The sequence below is a fragment of the Theropithecus gelada genome, chromosome 18 (assembly GCF_003255815.1).
Source record: "Theropithecus gelada isolate Dixy chromosome 18, Tgel_1.0, whole genome shotgun sequence".
Taxonomy (NCBI): Eukaryota; Metazoa; Chordata; class Mammalia; order Primates; family Cercopithecidae; genus Theropithecus; species Theropithecus gelada.
The window spans coordinates 13,563,768-13,580,196 of NC_037686.1; the positions used below are offsets into that span (position 1 = coordinate 13,563,768).

At 39.0% G+C, this 16,429-nt stretch overlaps 1 protein-coding gene across 1 annotated transcript in view; it reads left to right on the top strand.

The window, feature by feature from the left end:
* GREB1L (GREB1 like retinoic acid receptor coactivator) overlaps positions 1 to 16,429 on the top strand; it is a 159,818-nt gene that overhangs the window by 93,564 nt on the left and 49,825 nt on the right. The window contains exon 16 of the mRNA XM_025365255.1: positions 15,273 to 15,453. Within this exon, the coding sequence (XP_025221040.1) occupies positions 15,273 to 15,453 (181 nt within the window). The remainder of the gene's footprint in view (positions 1 to 15,272; positions 15,454 to 16,429) is intronic.

Below are 16,429 nucleotides of genomic sequence, written 5' to 3' on the forward strand. Positions count from 1 at the left end.
GATGGATACCCCATTTACCCTGATGTGATTATTACACATTCCATGCGTGTATCAAATTTTCTCATATACTCCATGAATATATACTCCTATTGTGTACCCACAAAATTTAAAATTAAAAGTTTTGAAAGAAGGCCTCATGTTCCAGAGGTCAAATGAGCTGACTGACAGTACATTTTTCCCTGTTTCTATCTCTTTAAGCCCTCTTGGTGGCTGTGACTGACATGTGAAGTTTTGTCCATGTCCTCTGGAGGCCCAAGTGCCTGGTTGACAGTGCAGTCTTCTTTTTGGACTCTCAGTTTTGGAATGACAAGTTACAAAATGACTTACTGGAAATATCGACCTGTAGGTGATGAGCTGGAAAAGGTCAAATGCCTTCTCTCACAGCTCTCCCAAAAACCACAGTGAGTTTTATCTCTCAGCTACTGGCTTGTTTCTGCATTTATTTTTCGGTCACACCAAGCAGTAGCCAGATTTTTTGTTATTTTTTTTCTTTCATAACATGGAGGAAGGGCCTTGTCTTTTAGGTAGTTTACTTTTACCAGTTGCCATCTGTGGCCTCCCTGAGTTTGTGATCTGATATCCCAAATTGTGCTTGAGCAAACACATCATGGCAGCTGTTTGAAGTGACGAAATCATCTAGCAGAGCCTTTTCCTGAAATAACCTTTCAGTGACCTGCACTTTCACCTTTCCTAATAAATGCAAGCTCCTAAATAAAGCCTTGCATTTTTGACAGATGAAGAAATTGTACAGGTTCTTTGCTTTCTCTTCTCAATGCCCTCAGATTTTTCTAAAGTGAGTATTTTGTCACCTCTCAAAAAGGTACCAGAATTTGACCAATTATTTGACCAAAGAATTTGACCAAAGAAGTATTTGTTTTGATATTTAAATACCTTCATATTCTTGGAACACATACAAATTGATAGAAGAGAAAGGACTAGAAGCATGTTAAAATGTATGGAGGAGAAATTGTTCCGGGTAGAATAAGTAGCAGGAGATTATCCATAAAATAACTCTTTAAAATCATAGGTATTAAAACAGAAAGTTTTTGAGAAATCATCTGACTTAGTTTCCTCATATGTCATCATGTGAATTGAGAAGAGCCTAGTTTGCCTGAGGCCACAGAAGGTAGTACCTTAAGAGCAAGGACAGTTTGTTTTTGGTTTTTGTTTTTAGTTTTTTGTTTTGTTTTTTCTTTATTTGAGACCAAGTTTCACTCTTGTTGCCCAGGCTGGAGTGCAATGGCGCCATCTTGGCTCACCGCAACCTCCACCTCCCGGGTTCAAGCGATTCTCCTGCCTCAACCTCCCGAGTAGCCTGGATTACAGGCATGCGCCACCATGCCCGGCTAATTTTTTTGTATTTTTAGTAGAGATGGGGTTTCTCCATGTTGGTCAGGCTGGTCTCTAACTTCCAACCTCAGGTGATCCGCCCGCCTCGGCCTCCCAAAGTGCTAGGATTACAGGTGTGAGCCACCGCGCCCGGCCCAAGGACAGTTTTTTTATTGTTGCAGGCCTAGTGCCTCATTTCATGCCTCTCTTGGGCCTGGCACCAGCAGGTGCTCAACTGATGTTTGAATGGAGGGCTAGAAGGAGAAAGAGATGGGCAGAAGGAGAAACAGTGTCCAAGGTCTCTGTGTCCTGGTTGCATTTGCCTCCTTTACTAAAGAAAGCGTTCCAGCAGAGCCTGCCAGGAAAAGCACCCAGGCAGGGAAGAGCTGCCAGAGTATGCAGAAAGGGCACATCCTTGGCAGTGCCTGCATGGCTGAAAGTAAAAGGATGAAAATAGAAACCATCACGTTGTTGCAGACCCAGCACTAAAGTGAAGCATTTGAAACCTCAGCTCACATTCAGATGAAGAAATGAAGGAAAGAGGGGAGGGAGTAGGAAAAAGGAAAACAAAACAAAATATCATAGAATTTGAAGGTTTAAAAAAAAAAATGAAGTGGGTTTAACATCTTTTAAGTTTGCCTTATGTTGGCTTGTAACTGCTGGAGTGATCTATGGAGAAGGAGCGTTTTTATACTATAGGAAATCCTTTTGTTTTAGTGTTATTTTTTTAGAACTCTGAAGTTGTAGCGTGATTCTTCTAATTCAGAGGACCCCATATTCTGTGAATGAGAATACTTAGCGTACTGGTGCCATCCAAATGCAAGCCCATTTCAGTTCAAGGTGGGAGGGAGAAGTACAGGAAGTGACTGCCCGTTTTTCACCTCCCTGCTTATAAAATGGTGTTGGTGAGAGCCCCAGCAAATGGGAACGGGTCTGGAGGTATCCAGGCAAGGAAGTGTTATCCTGTCAGGGGAATGACACAAATCTGACACTTTAACACATGCATGATTGTAAAAAACCTAGAGAGACGTATTTGTCTGCTGATATATAGATTACTCTATTCAAATAGACATAAGGCAGTTTTAAGGAAGCAGTAGACATTGCAGGGGAAGTGAAGAGAGAGAGGAAGGCATTCCCACTTTCTTTCGTTTTCCTTTTCCTTTCTTTCTTTCCTTTTTTTTTTTTTTTTTTTTTTTTTTGAGACGGAGTTTCGCTCTTGTTGCGCGGGGCAGTGGCACAATCTCAGCTCACTGCAACCTCTGCCTTTCCGGTTCAAGTGATTCTCCTGCCTCAGCCTTCCAAGTAACTGGGATTACAGACGCCCGCCACCACACCCAACTAATTTTTGTACTTTTAGTAGAGGCAGGGTTTCACTGTGTTGGCCAGTCTGGTCTTGAACTCCTGACCTGAAGGGGATCCACCCACCTCGGCGTCCCAAAGTGCTGGGATTACAGGAGTGAGCCACTGTGCGTGGCCGGCATTCTCAGTTTCTAAAAACATATTTTATTGTGGCAGAGCTTTCTTCGGTAACATATCAATTAAAATAAGAAAATACATTTTCTTATTTTTTTTAATAACAAAAAAAATTTTAATAAAAAAATAAAGACATATTTTTTTGGTCTCACCAACCTTTTACTCCCTTGTTGGTCACTTAAAATTTCAACAGAAAAAAAGATAGTATTTTTTGTTCAGTGACTAAGACACAGGGAACAGCTGCCCGGGAAGAATGTACTGGGAAACTACTCTGTCCTGAGGTAGAGAAAACACAAGAGATTGCTCTTTGCAAGCATAACCCAGCACATGCATTGCTATCCGAGGGATGGCCCAGCCAGTACCCAACTCTCAGTACCTTCCGTTCTCACCCTCAGGCACATTTGCCCCCTGCTTCACTATAGCCACAGCCACTGCCCCCTCGTCATACCCTGGACTCTGCCTAATCCTGGAATCACCCATTCAGATGTTCCCAATTTCAGCACACTGTCCTTTGCGGCATATTCATCATCTTCTCACTGTGTGGGAAAGAATCGACCTTTCCAGTTGATGCCATGCTTAATTCTTGTTTTTTTTTTTTTTTTGCTGTTTGTTTTTTATTTTGAGACTGAGTTTTGCTCTTGTGGCCTAGGCTGGAGTACAATGGCGCAATCTTGGCTTACGGCAAACTCCACCTCCCAGGTTCAAGCGATTCTTCTGCCTACGCCTCCCAAGTAGCTGGGATTACAGGCATGTGCTACCACTCCCAGCTAATTTTTTTTTTTTCGAGACAGAGTTTCGCTTTTGTTGCCCAGGCTTGAGTGCAATGGCACAGTCTTGGCTCACTGCAACCTCTGCCTCCCGGGTTCAAACAATTCTTCTGCCTCAGCCTCCTGAGTAGCCATACACCACTAAGCCTGACTAATTTTTTTGTATGTTTAGTATAGACGTGGTTTCACCATGTTGGTCAGGCTGGTCTCGAACTCCCGACCTCAGGTGACCCACCCACCTTGGCCTCCCAAAGTGCTGGGATTACAGGTGTGAGCCACTGTGCCTGGCCTAATGAAAAAGTTTATCTATGGGATGGAAGAGATAGGTATGGAATGACTATAATTTTGACTTTTGAGCCTTGAAAATGATTTATATATTCAAAAATAAAATAATGGGGAAAGGCAAACTTAAAATTTAATACAAACAAATGAAGGAACCTAACTGCATATCACATTGACAACATTAACCACACAGCAAAAAGAATTAATTCAAGTAATTTTTTAACAGTTTTCTTACTGTACGTTGTTAATGTGACATATCCTATGGGGGAAAAGATTGGAAAGAAATCTTAAATTTTAATTAGTGTGTTTGTTATTGGGAGTATTACTGATAAATTTAAAACTATTTTGTGTATGTCATAGGAGAGAGCAGACAGGTAAATAGTTTAATGTTGTTTTTTTTTTATGAGATGAAGTCTCACTCTGTGGCCCGGGGTGGAATGCAGTGGCACGATCTTGGCTCACTGCAAGCTCCGCCTACCAGGTTCACGCCATTCTCCTGCCTCAGCCTTCTGAGTAGCTGGGTGTACAGGCACCCGCCACCGTGCCCGGCTAATTGTTTTGTATTTTTAGTAGAGATGGGGTTTCACCATGTTAGCCAGGATGGTCTCGATCTCCTGACCTCGTGATCCACCCACCTCGGCCTCCCAAAGTGCTGGGATTACAGGCATGAGCCACCGCGCCTGGCAGTGCTTTCAGTTTAATGTTGAAAACCAGGGTTCTCAAATGAAAGACAGGAGCTTCAAATGTGAAATGGGAAAATAAGAAATATTCATTTTAGGTTTAAATTGGCAATAAAAGGGTGAAGTCATAATTTGAAAAAAGAAAAATACTTCTGTCCACTGAAAGACAGGGTCTCACTCTGTTGCCCAGGTTGGAGTGCAGTGGCGTGATCATGCCTCATTCCAGCCTCGAACTCTAAGGCTCAGATGATCCTCCCACCTCAGCCTCCCAAGTATTTGGGACTAAAGGCACGTGTCACCACACCTGGCTAACATTTTTTTAGAGATGAGATCTCACCGTGTTGCTCAGGCTGGTCTCAGACTCCTATCTGTGAGCACATGGAGCATTTAGGTTTGGGCTTCTTAACACCATTCCCCACTGTCCCAGCTCTGAGGTGGAAACATTTCTGGAACATTTTGTTGTGCCAGAAAGTGAGAAAGTGCAAAGATTGATTGGAGCATGCCAAAAGGACATAGCAGCCTGCTTGAGGGGATTTATGGCTAAATTTGGAAATTTTGAGCATCACAAGGAATGATAGCAATGGATTGCAACCTATTGAAAATTTTTTTAAAACCCGTGAGTCCAGAGCAATACTAAAAAATAAAAGGAGGAGGAGAAGTGAGACGTTAGGGGAATGCCTTCTCTACAGAAGAGTGCCAGTTAATAAATGCAGGAAACATGAAGGAATTAGAATTAGAAAATCCCCACTTTGTAGTACCAATATGTAATTATTGATTCTGACAAAGATGGATACTAAAGCCATTGAATAAAATGTCATTAGGGGGCCGGACACAGTGGCTCATGCCTGTAATCCCAGCACTTTGGGAGGCCGAAGGGGGCGGATCACGAGATCAAGAGATCGAGACTATCCTGGTCAATATGGTGAAACCCCATCTCTACTAAAAATACAAAAATTAACTGGGCATGGTGGCGCATGCCTGTAGTCCCAGCTACTCGGGAGGCTGAGGCAGGAGAATCACTTGAACCCAGGAGGTGGAGGTTGCAGTGAGCCCAGATCACGCCACTGCACTCCAGCCTGGGGACAGAGAGAGACTCCATCTCAAAAAAAAAAAAAAAGTAATTAGGGAACAAATATTCACAAAGTCTCAAAGTATCATCCTATGGATTAAAAGCTAACAAAGAAGGAAAGGTATCTCTCTACAATGCAGAGATCTGGCAGTAGACACTGCCATAACTAAGTAATCAAAATTTGGCATCTCCAGTTATGGGACAAACTGACATGTGCAAAAAAGCACACAATGTCACCTATGAGGTATAATTTCCAAAACTGTTTAATCTGAGTCTGGTCACAGGGAAGTTTCCAGACAGATCCAGATGGTGTGGCATCTTACAAAACAATTAGCTGGAGTTTTAAAAAATAACGTCTTGAAAGATTAAAAAGAAAAATAGATAAAAGAAAAGTCAGGGAGGCTGTTTGGTTGTTTTAAATGTGGAGAATAAAGAGACGTGACAACCAAGTATAATACTTAACTCATTTATTTTTTAATGGACAACGATTGTATATATATTTTTGTATGGAACATGATGTGTTAAGTAAACATTATGAAATGGCTAAATCAAACTAATGAACATATCCATTACCTCACATACTTAATATTTGTTTGTGGTGAAGAACATTTAAAATCTACTCTCTTAGCAATTTTCAAGTATAAAATATTATTAACTATAATTACCATGTTGTATAATCAATTCTCTGAACTTTTCCTCCTGTCTAACTGAAATTTTGTGTCCTTTAACAAACCTACTCTCCCCAGCCCCAAAACCCATGCTTAATTCTTAGTTGGATACTTGACTCAAATATAAAAAATTAAAACACAGCTCTGGGACAATTACTGAAACTCGAATATGGGCTGTGTATTAAAGAATATTATACTGATGTTTGTTCAGCTTCATAAATGTAATAATGATATTGTGGTTATATAGGAGAATGCCTTTGCTCTTAGGAAGAGCATATTGAAGGATTTAGGGGTAAAGTATTATGATATACGTTACTTATTTCCAAATTATTTTGCAAAAACAAAACAATAAAAAGTAACAAAGAAAAAGCAAATGTAGCAAAATATTAACAACTGATTCATCTAACTAAAGAGGATACAGGTATTTATGGCACTAGTCTTTCCATTTCTGTAGTAGTCAAAATAGAATGTGAAGTTAAAATAGTTGCTATTCATTGTTGATGTGTCTGTCAGATGGCATTTCGGAGAATTATTGTCCTCAAATAGGTTCTAAAACATGGATAGGTAATTTACATTCCCCCTTTTTAAGAAGTTTTAATTATTGAATAGATCACATTTATAAAGGATATTTTAAAAATCACAATAGAATGAGCACTCATTACCCACCAAAATAAGGAACACGGAAAACTGTTCCTCCCTGGTGGATCTCCCTGATGCTAATGTCCCTCTCTTTTCAAAGGTAACCATTATGCTGAATTTTGTGTTTATTATCATTCCCTCGCTTTTATTTATAGTTTTACCATAATGCCTTAACTTTTAAACAATATGTGCTTAATTTCATATACTTTAACCCTAAGTGGAACTACATTCTATGTATTCTCCTGTGATTTATTTTTCATGCTTAATGTTACGTCCCTGAAGTTGTTCCTGCTGTTGTTTGTAGCTGTAATTTATTCACTTCACTGATTGTTAGTATTCTTCTATATAAATACATCACATATCTTTTAAAAAGCACAATTCTACTACTGATGTACACTTGTAATGTTTCTAGGTTTTTGATTCCTTCACACAGTGCTGGTACACATATAAGAGCTTCTCTGGGAATAGAATTGTTGGAGCACAGGTTATGAACATTTTACATTTTACCAAAGAATGCTAAATTTTTTCCAAAGTGATTATATTTACACTCCCACCTGCAATGTATGTGCTTCAGTAAATATTTGGTATGCTCATGCCTCCTTAAAATTTTTTTATTTTAAAATAATTTTAGACATACAAAAAGTTGCAAAAATAGTACAAGGGATCTGAAAATGAAATTAAGAAAATTTTAATTACAAGAATATCAAAAAATAAAATACATAGGAATGAATTTGACAAAAGAAGTGCAAAGCTTATCCTCTGAAATAATGAAGCATTGCTGAATGAAATTAAAGAAGACCTAAATAAATGAAAAGACATTTATATTTATAAAATTGAAGATATATTAATATTTTTAAGATGACCATATTCCCCCAAATTGGTCTACAGATTCAGTGATCCCCTACCAAAATCCCAGCTGGCTTCTTTGCAGAAATTTACAAGCTGATTCTAAAATTCATGTGGAAATTTGAGGGACCCAGAATACCCAAAACATTATTGAAGAAGAATAAAGTTGGAGGACTCTCACTTCCCCACTTTAAGTTGGAGGACTCTCACTTCCCCATTGTAAGCTCTAGTAAACTGTATAAGCTACTGTACTCAAGACAGTGTGGCGATGACAAAATGATAAACATATAGATAAACAAGATGGTGTTGAGATTCCAGAAATAAACCTCAATTCAATTTTGACATGGGTGCCAAGACAGTTTAACAGAGAAAGAATAGTCTTTTCAATGAATGACGCTGGGACAACTGAATATCCACATGCAAAAGAATGAAGTTTGACCTCTCCCTCACGTACAAAAAATAACTCAAAATGGATCAAAGACCTAAATGTAGCAGCTACAATTACAAAATTCTTAGAAGAAAATGGGTGTAAATGTTTGTGACCTTGGAATACTAATGATTATTTCTTACATATGACACCAAAAGCATAAACTTTTATACATAAACCGGACAATCCTCAAAATTTAAAATATTTGTACTTCAAAGGACATCATGAAGAAAGTGAAAAGACAAGCCACAGAATGGGGGAAACTATTTGGAAATCATTTATCTGGTACGGCACTATATCTACAATATTCAAAGACCTGTTACAACTCACAGGAAGGGGAACATCACACACCAGGTCCTATTGTGGGGAGGGGTGGGGGGAGGGATAGCATTAGGAGATACACCTAATGTAAATGACTAGTTAATGGGTGCAGCACACCAACATGGCTCATGTATACATATGTAACAAACCTGTACGTTGTGCACATGTACCCTAGAACTTAAAGTATAATTAAAAAAGAAAACCTCAATAATAAAGACAAATTGTTTAATTAACATATGGATGAAGGATCTGAATAAGCATCTATCCAAAGGGGATACATGAATGGCCAATGAACACATGAAAAGATGTTCATCATTAGCCATTGGAGAAATGCAAATCAAAACCACAATGAGAGACTACTACACACCCCACTAGGATGATCCATAAAAGAGAGGTAGTAACAATTGTCGAATATGTTGAGAAATTGGAACCTCATACGCTGCTGTTAGGAATTTAAAATGGCACAGCAACTTTAGAAAACAGTCTAGTGGTTGCTCAGATGATTAAATATAGAGTTACTCTATGATCCAGCAGTTCCACTCCGATATTAAATGAGCCGGGCGCAGTGGCTGACACCTGTAATCCCAGCACTTTGGGAGGCCGAGGTGGTTGGATCACAAGGTCAGGAGATCGAGACCATCCTGGCTAACACGGTGAAACCCTGTCTCTACTAAAAATACAAAAAAATTAGCCAGGCGTGGTGGCGGGTGCCTGTAGTCCCAGCTACTCAGGAGGCTGAGGCAGGAGAATGGCATGGACCCAAGAGGTGGAGCTTGCAGTGAGCTGAGACTGCACCACTGCACTCCAGCCTGGGCGACAGAGCAAGGCAACAGAATGAGACTCTGTCTCAAAAAAAAAAAAAAAAAAAACTGAAATGAGAGAGAAGTGAAAATATATGTGCATACAAAAACCTGTATACAAATGTTCATTGCAACATTATTCATAATAGCCCAAAAGCAGAAAAACCCAGATACCCACCAAGTGATGAATGGATAAATAAAATGTGGTATTCCATACAGTGGAATATAAAAATAAAGAGAAAGAAAGTATTGATGCATACTACAACATGGATGAAACTTGAAAACATTATTCCAAATGAAAGAAGCCAATCACACAAGATTGCATCTTGTACAATTCCACTTACATGAAATGTCTAGAATAAGCCAGTCTATAGAGACACAAAGTAGACTCTGATTGCCTGGGGATTGGGGGTGTTGAGGGAAGAATTGAGGGGTTAAATATATGGAGTTTCCTTAGGAGGTGATGAAAATGTTTTAAAATTGTGGTGACTGTTGTCCAGCTCCATGAATATATACTAAAAGCCATTGAATTATGCACTATAAATGGGTAAATTATATGTGAATAGAGGCTTATATCAATCACTAGAGCTGTTAAAAAATCATAGAGTTCGCTAAACCCTTCACTCAATTTCTCTTAAAGTTAACAACTTTAAGAGAATACAATTATCAGAGCAGGAAATCAATGCCAGAATGATACTGTTAATGGAAGATCTCCCCAATCTTTCTCTTCATGTTGTTTCTCCTGTTACGGGTTCCAATCCAGGTTCACACAATGCATTCAGTTATGTCCTTTTCATCTCCTCCGATCTATGACTTTTCTTCAGTCTTTCCTAGCTTTTCATGACCTTAAGTGAATACTAATCAATTGTTTTGTGTAGGGAATGTTTGATTTTTCTCACAATTTAATTGAGGTTTTGAGTTTTGGGCAAGAAAACCATAAAGTGATACTGTGTCCTGATTGCATCATGTCAGGGAGTACATGAGGTTGATGTTTTATTGTTGGTGATGTTAACCTTGATCACTTGATTAAGGTATGTCTGCCAAGTTTCTGCATCGTAAAGTTACTGGTTTCTTCTTTGGAATTGATTTAAAATCTTGTGGAAATATTTTGAGCAATGGTAATATCCTGTTTTCATCAAACTTTCAGCTGCTAATTTTTGCATCCATTAGTGGATCTTGCCTGCAGTTTATTGTGGTATTTCCAAGATGATGATTTTCTGTCATTTTTTCCCTACATTTACTAGTAGGAGTTTGTTAATTAAATTCTGTAAGGAAAAGCTGTTCCTCCTCATTTATGTATGTATTTATAAATACAGGTCATTTTTATTTTATTCTGTGGGTTATTTCCAACACTATACTGATGATCATTATTATTTTGCTCAAATTTTCCAGCATTGGCCATTGGAGGCTCCTTCGGGCAGGCTCTTGTGTTTTTTTTTTTTTTTTTTTTTAACATATTATCATCCATTTTCACATACTGTTTTCTTGCTTTCTGAAACCATAAGACATTCTAGGTTTACTTTTATTTTTCTGCCTCAACACTGGGATTAACCTTTTTTCCAAGAAACCTGATTCCTTGTATTGAAGAATGGTATTTAGAAATCAAAATCTGGGTGTTAAGTGTGCCCATTGCTACTAGGATGTCGTTGTGCCTAAGCCCACTCAGCAGACAGAGCTAGGAAATCATGTATATGTATATTAACCCATGAATGCACACATATACCTCTTTATTTCTGTATCTACCAATCTGTGTTTAAAAATATGAGTTATTTGTAACTTCTTTCTCTGACAGGAAGAAACCTAGTTCTCATTGTCTACAATATCTTCACGTCTTTGATTTTTTTCTGATAATTACACAATTACTAACTCCTACCTCTGTGCCCAAACCACTGTCTTATTAACAAAGAAATTCTTAATTTCCAGTGAGACAAACCTCTCCCATGTTTTCTACTTCAGAATTATCTTGACTCTTTTTGGTTCTTTGCTTGGCCATATACATTTTTAAAAACATTTTTTCAAGTAAAATTTTTTTTTAAAAAACCTGTTGGGCCAGGATCATGCCTATAATGCCAGTGCTTTGAGAGGCCAAAGCTGGAGGATTGCTTGAGGCCAGGAGTTTGAGACCAGCATGGGCAACATAGTGAGACCCCCATCTCTTAAAAAAAAAAACACTTAGCCAAGCATGCTGGCACATGCCTGCAGGCCCAGCTACTCAGGACTCCAAGGCAGGAGGATAGCTTGAGCCCAGTAGCTCAAGGCCACAGTGAGGTGTGATCACACTACTACACTCACCATGGGTGACAGAACAAGGCTCTTGTCTCTAAATTTAAAAAAAAAAAAAAAAAAGGTAATTTTTATTGGAATTACTTTGAATCTCTAGATAAGTTTGAGGAAAATTCAATTTTAACTTTATTTTATGATGTAGCTCTATTTAGGTCATTTTTAACATAATTAATAGTTTCATCATTTTCTCCATAAAGGTCTTACATACCTTTTGTAAGATTTATTCCTAGATACATTATATATATATATAGATAGGTAGATATATATATTTTTTTCTTTTTTTTTTTTTAACACGGAGTCTCGCTCTGTCGCCCAGGCTGGAGTGCAATGGCACAGTCTCAGCTCACTGTAAGCTCTGCTTCCTGGGTTCACACCATTCTCCTGCCTCAGCCTCCTGAGTAGCTGGGACTACAGGCGCCCGCCACCACACGTGGCTAATTTTTTGTGTGTAATTTTTAGTAGAGACGGTGTTTCACCGTGTTAGTCAGGATGGTATCGATCTCCTGACCTCATGATCCATCCGCCTCTGCCTCCCAAAGTGCTGGGATTACAGGCATGAGCCACCGCGCCTGGCCGATACATAATATTTTTTTAACGTCCTGTAAATTTTTTTTTTAAGTACACTTCCTAACTACTGCTTGTGTACAGAAATGCAACTGATCTTTGTAAATTGATTTTGAATTCATCAACTAAATTCTTATTGATTCATCCATAGATTATTTTGTGTTTTCTACACAGATATATTAGTAAACAATGATAGTGTTATTCTTGTTTTGTTTCTTACTTTAGTTATAAGCCAAATATATATATATATATATAATTACAATTACAAAATGTGAGTCAGGCTGCACAATATGCATAGAAAAAACAGGAAAAAAGCACAAAAATGGAAGCAGTGAATTAAATAATTATGGATACATTTTTCTTTTTAAATGTATCTCTGTACTGTTCAGTTTTTCCAAAATAAGTATCTATCACTTTCATTATGAGGAAAAAAAACAAACTTAAAAATAAAAGTCTAAAGCACAATTTAAAAGTAGAGATGATCTACTAAAAACACCCAGTTAGAAATAAAACAATCAGGCCGGGCGCGGTGGCTCAAGCCTGTAATCCCAGCACTTTGGGAGGCCGAGGCGGGTGGATCACGAGGTCAGGAGATCGAGACCATCCTGGCTAACATGGTGAAACCCCGTCTCTACTAAAAATACAAAAAACTAGCCGGGCGATGTGGCGGGCGCCTGTAGTCCCAGCTACTCGGAGGCTGAGGCAGGAGAATGGCGTGAACCTGGGAGGCGGAGCTTGCAGTGAGCCGAGATCGCGCCACTGCACTCCAGCCTGGGTGACACAGCGCGAGACTCCGTCTCAAAAAAAAAAAAAAAGAAAGAAAAGAAATAAAACAATCAAGTAGCTCTGATGTGCCTGCTCAGGACAGAGCCAGCAGCCTGCATAGTTATAGACTAATATACCATGTTATTGTCAAGAAAACAACCTCTTAGATTTCTGCAACTTTGTTTTTCCAGTCAGGGAATGTATGCAATTGACCTGTCAAAGATATACAGTCATCTTTACACTTGATCTTAGCCAAAAAGCCACAATTGGTCTTTACTTCATTTGTTTTGAAAGGCAGCAAACTCTTAATTATCAATACAATATATTTTATCCTCCTTATGAATTATTTATAATCGTTTCTTTTTAGGATGCCTTAACTCATGCTGCTTATTTCCTAAGGATAAACTTGAAATACAAACTAATTTGTAACTGTTACTGCACTCCCTATTTTACAGATAAGGAAACAGACACTTTAGAGATTAAGTAGGTCCTTTCTCTGATGCCTCTGCTGGCTTCCTCTACCTACCCCATAGTACCTTGTCTCCATCGCGACACTCATCAAAATTTTCTGTCTTCTCCATCATAAGCTCCATGAGATTTAGATCTTACACCTGTTCCCCTCTGTTTCCCCAGAGCTAGCACAGTAACTGGCATGGCATGTAGTAGATAGATGATCAATAAATAGCTATCGAATGTTGAATGAGTTTTTTCCTCTTTTTTGTTTCTTTTTTTTTGTTTGTTTGTTTTTAAACAGTCTCACTCTATTGCCCAGGCCGAAGTGCAGTGGTGTGATCTCGGCACACCACGACCTCGGCCTCCTGGGTTGAAGCAATTCTCCTCCTCAGCCTTCTGAGTAGCTGGGACTACAGGCGTGCGCCACCACACCCAGCTAATTTTTGTATTTTTTATAGAGATGAGGTCTCATTATGTTGCCCAGGCTGGCCTGGAATTCCTGGCCTCAAGTGATCCACCCATCTTAGCCTCCCACAGTGCTGGGATTACAGGCATAAGCCACCACACCTGGCCACAATCCACTTTCAAAAAAATCACAGTATCTGCCAAATTAAATGTTTGATTGATTGATTTGGGAGATATTCACAACAAAATTTGACTGCATTTGGGTGAGAATTGAAAACAGTCGGTGAGTAAAGGCTCCTAACGAACAGTGTTTGGAAGCAAAATTACCTTTCTGTCCACCTTTTCTGGTATAAGGAATTTTTCATATGGTTAAACATTTTTTTTCTGTTATACCATTTAGGCCTGTTAGTATTACAGCATCTAGATGCTAATTAATTACATGTAATTCTTCATTGAGCTGCATTTATATTAAAAGAAAAGACAGATAAAATTAAGTCAATATAATTCATAAAAGTCTCTTTATTTAAAGGAAGATTTCCTCTTTTAATCAATTATCTCAACAACAGCTTTATGTGCCTAGAACTACTTTAGATGTGTGTAGAAGTAATTTTATTGGCTGGGCGCGGTGGCTTACGCCTGTAATCCCAGCACTTTGGGAGGCTGAGGTGGGCAGATCATGAGGTCAGGAGATCGAGACCATCCTGGCTAACACGGTGAAACCCCATCTCTACTAAAAATACAAAAAAATTAACTGGGCGTGGTGGCGGGCGCCTGTAGTCCCAGCTAATGGGGACTAAAAAAAAAAAAAAAAGAAATAATTTTATTATAAATAGAGATAATGATACAGTATTAAAGTTTCATAGTTTCTAACATATTGAGAATAATATAGCAATCATGACTAATTCAGTTCAGTTTATTAAGTTGTTACATAAATCTGACATTCATTGAGGTCTGCCAGTGCTCCAAATACTGTGCAAGATGGTCACTGTATAAAAATGAGTAAAACACTACCATAAAAAGCTCACAGTCTAACGTGGTATCTTTGAACATTAATATATTGGTTTTTTCTTTTCTCGTATATGTTTTGTTGCTAAATTTAGGGTAAAGAAGGCTTACATTAATTTGGTCAAGAGCTGTAGCCCAAAGCTTAATTTTTTTCCAGGTGGCCTGTTGAAGCCATTAGCAGCAGCACTTTATATGCAAATAGAATTTAGTGAAGCAAAGGTCTCATACACTCAGCTGCTTTTATCTCATGTACCAGAATGTTCCCTGTATTTGTGTCAGGGATGGGAGGTGACGAGCAGTGTTATGAAGAAAAGGATATCTGGTATTTCCTCCTCATACTGTGATGGGGAACATAAAAAGGAAAAAGTGTCTGCTCTGTAAGTCTCTTCATACAGTTGGTACCCAGTGTCAGCTGACAGTGAACTCAAGTCTGTCTCCTGTGTGTATGTATATGTGTAAAAGTGTGTTAAAAGATTAATTTTTTTCTTCTTGGCAGGTGTCCTTGTAGACTTGGGTCTGGAGGAAAATGGGACAGCCCATCAGAGAGCAGAAAAATATGTTGTTCGTCTAGACAATGAGATTCAAACCAAGTTTGAAGTTTTTATGAGGAGAGTGAAACAGAACCCGTACACACTGTTTGTGCTAGTTCATGACAACTCCCATGTGGAACTAACGAGGTGATTGATTCAGAGTGAGCAAATGGAGTCTCCCTTCTACAGGAATAATTGTTACCTAATGAAATGTGTTAAATGTGGCCAGGCATGGTGGCTCACGCCTGTAATCCCAACACTTTGGGAGGCCGAGGTGGGTGGATCGCTTGAGGTCAGGAGTTTGAGACCATCCTGGCCAACATGGTGAAACCCCATGCTACTAAAAATACAAAAATTAGCCAGGCCTGGCAGCACATGCCTGTAATCCCAGCTACTTGGGAGGCTGAGGCAGGAGAATTGTTTGAACCCAGGCGCTGGAGGTTGCAGTGAGCCAAGATCACACCACTGCACTCCTGTCTGGGTGACAGAGTGAGACTTCGTCTCAAAAAAAAAAAAAAAAAAAAAGAAAAGAAAATGTGTTAAAGGTGATTCCAAAGCCCAGGGACCCTAACGTTTGCCGTCTTCTTACTGGTAACCTTTTCCTACCCTTTTCTTGTTTCCTCAGCTTTTCTCATCGATTTCACGTTGGTTTTATGTTAACTACATATGTTGGTCCATTTTCATGATGCTGATAAGGACATACCTGAGACTGGGAAAATTTACAAAAGAAAGAGGTTTAATTGGACTCACAGTTCCTCATAGCAGGGGAAGTGTCACAATCATGGCGTAAGGCAAGGAGGAGCAAGTCACATTTTACATGGATGGCAACAGGCAAAGAGAGAATGAGGAAGATGTAAAAGCAGAAACCTCTGATAATATCATCTCATGAGACTTACTCACTGTCACAAGAACAGCACGGGAAAGCCCCGTAATTCAGTCATCTCCTACTGAGTTCCTCCCACAACATGTGGGAATTATGGGAGCTACAAGATGAGATTTGGGTGGAGATACAGAGCCAAACCATATCTTTCTACCCCTGGCCCCTCCCAAATCTCATATCTTCACATTTCAAAACTAATTATGCTTCCCAACAGTCCCCCAAAGTCTCAACTCTTTTCAGCAT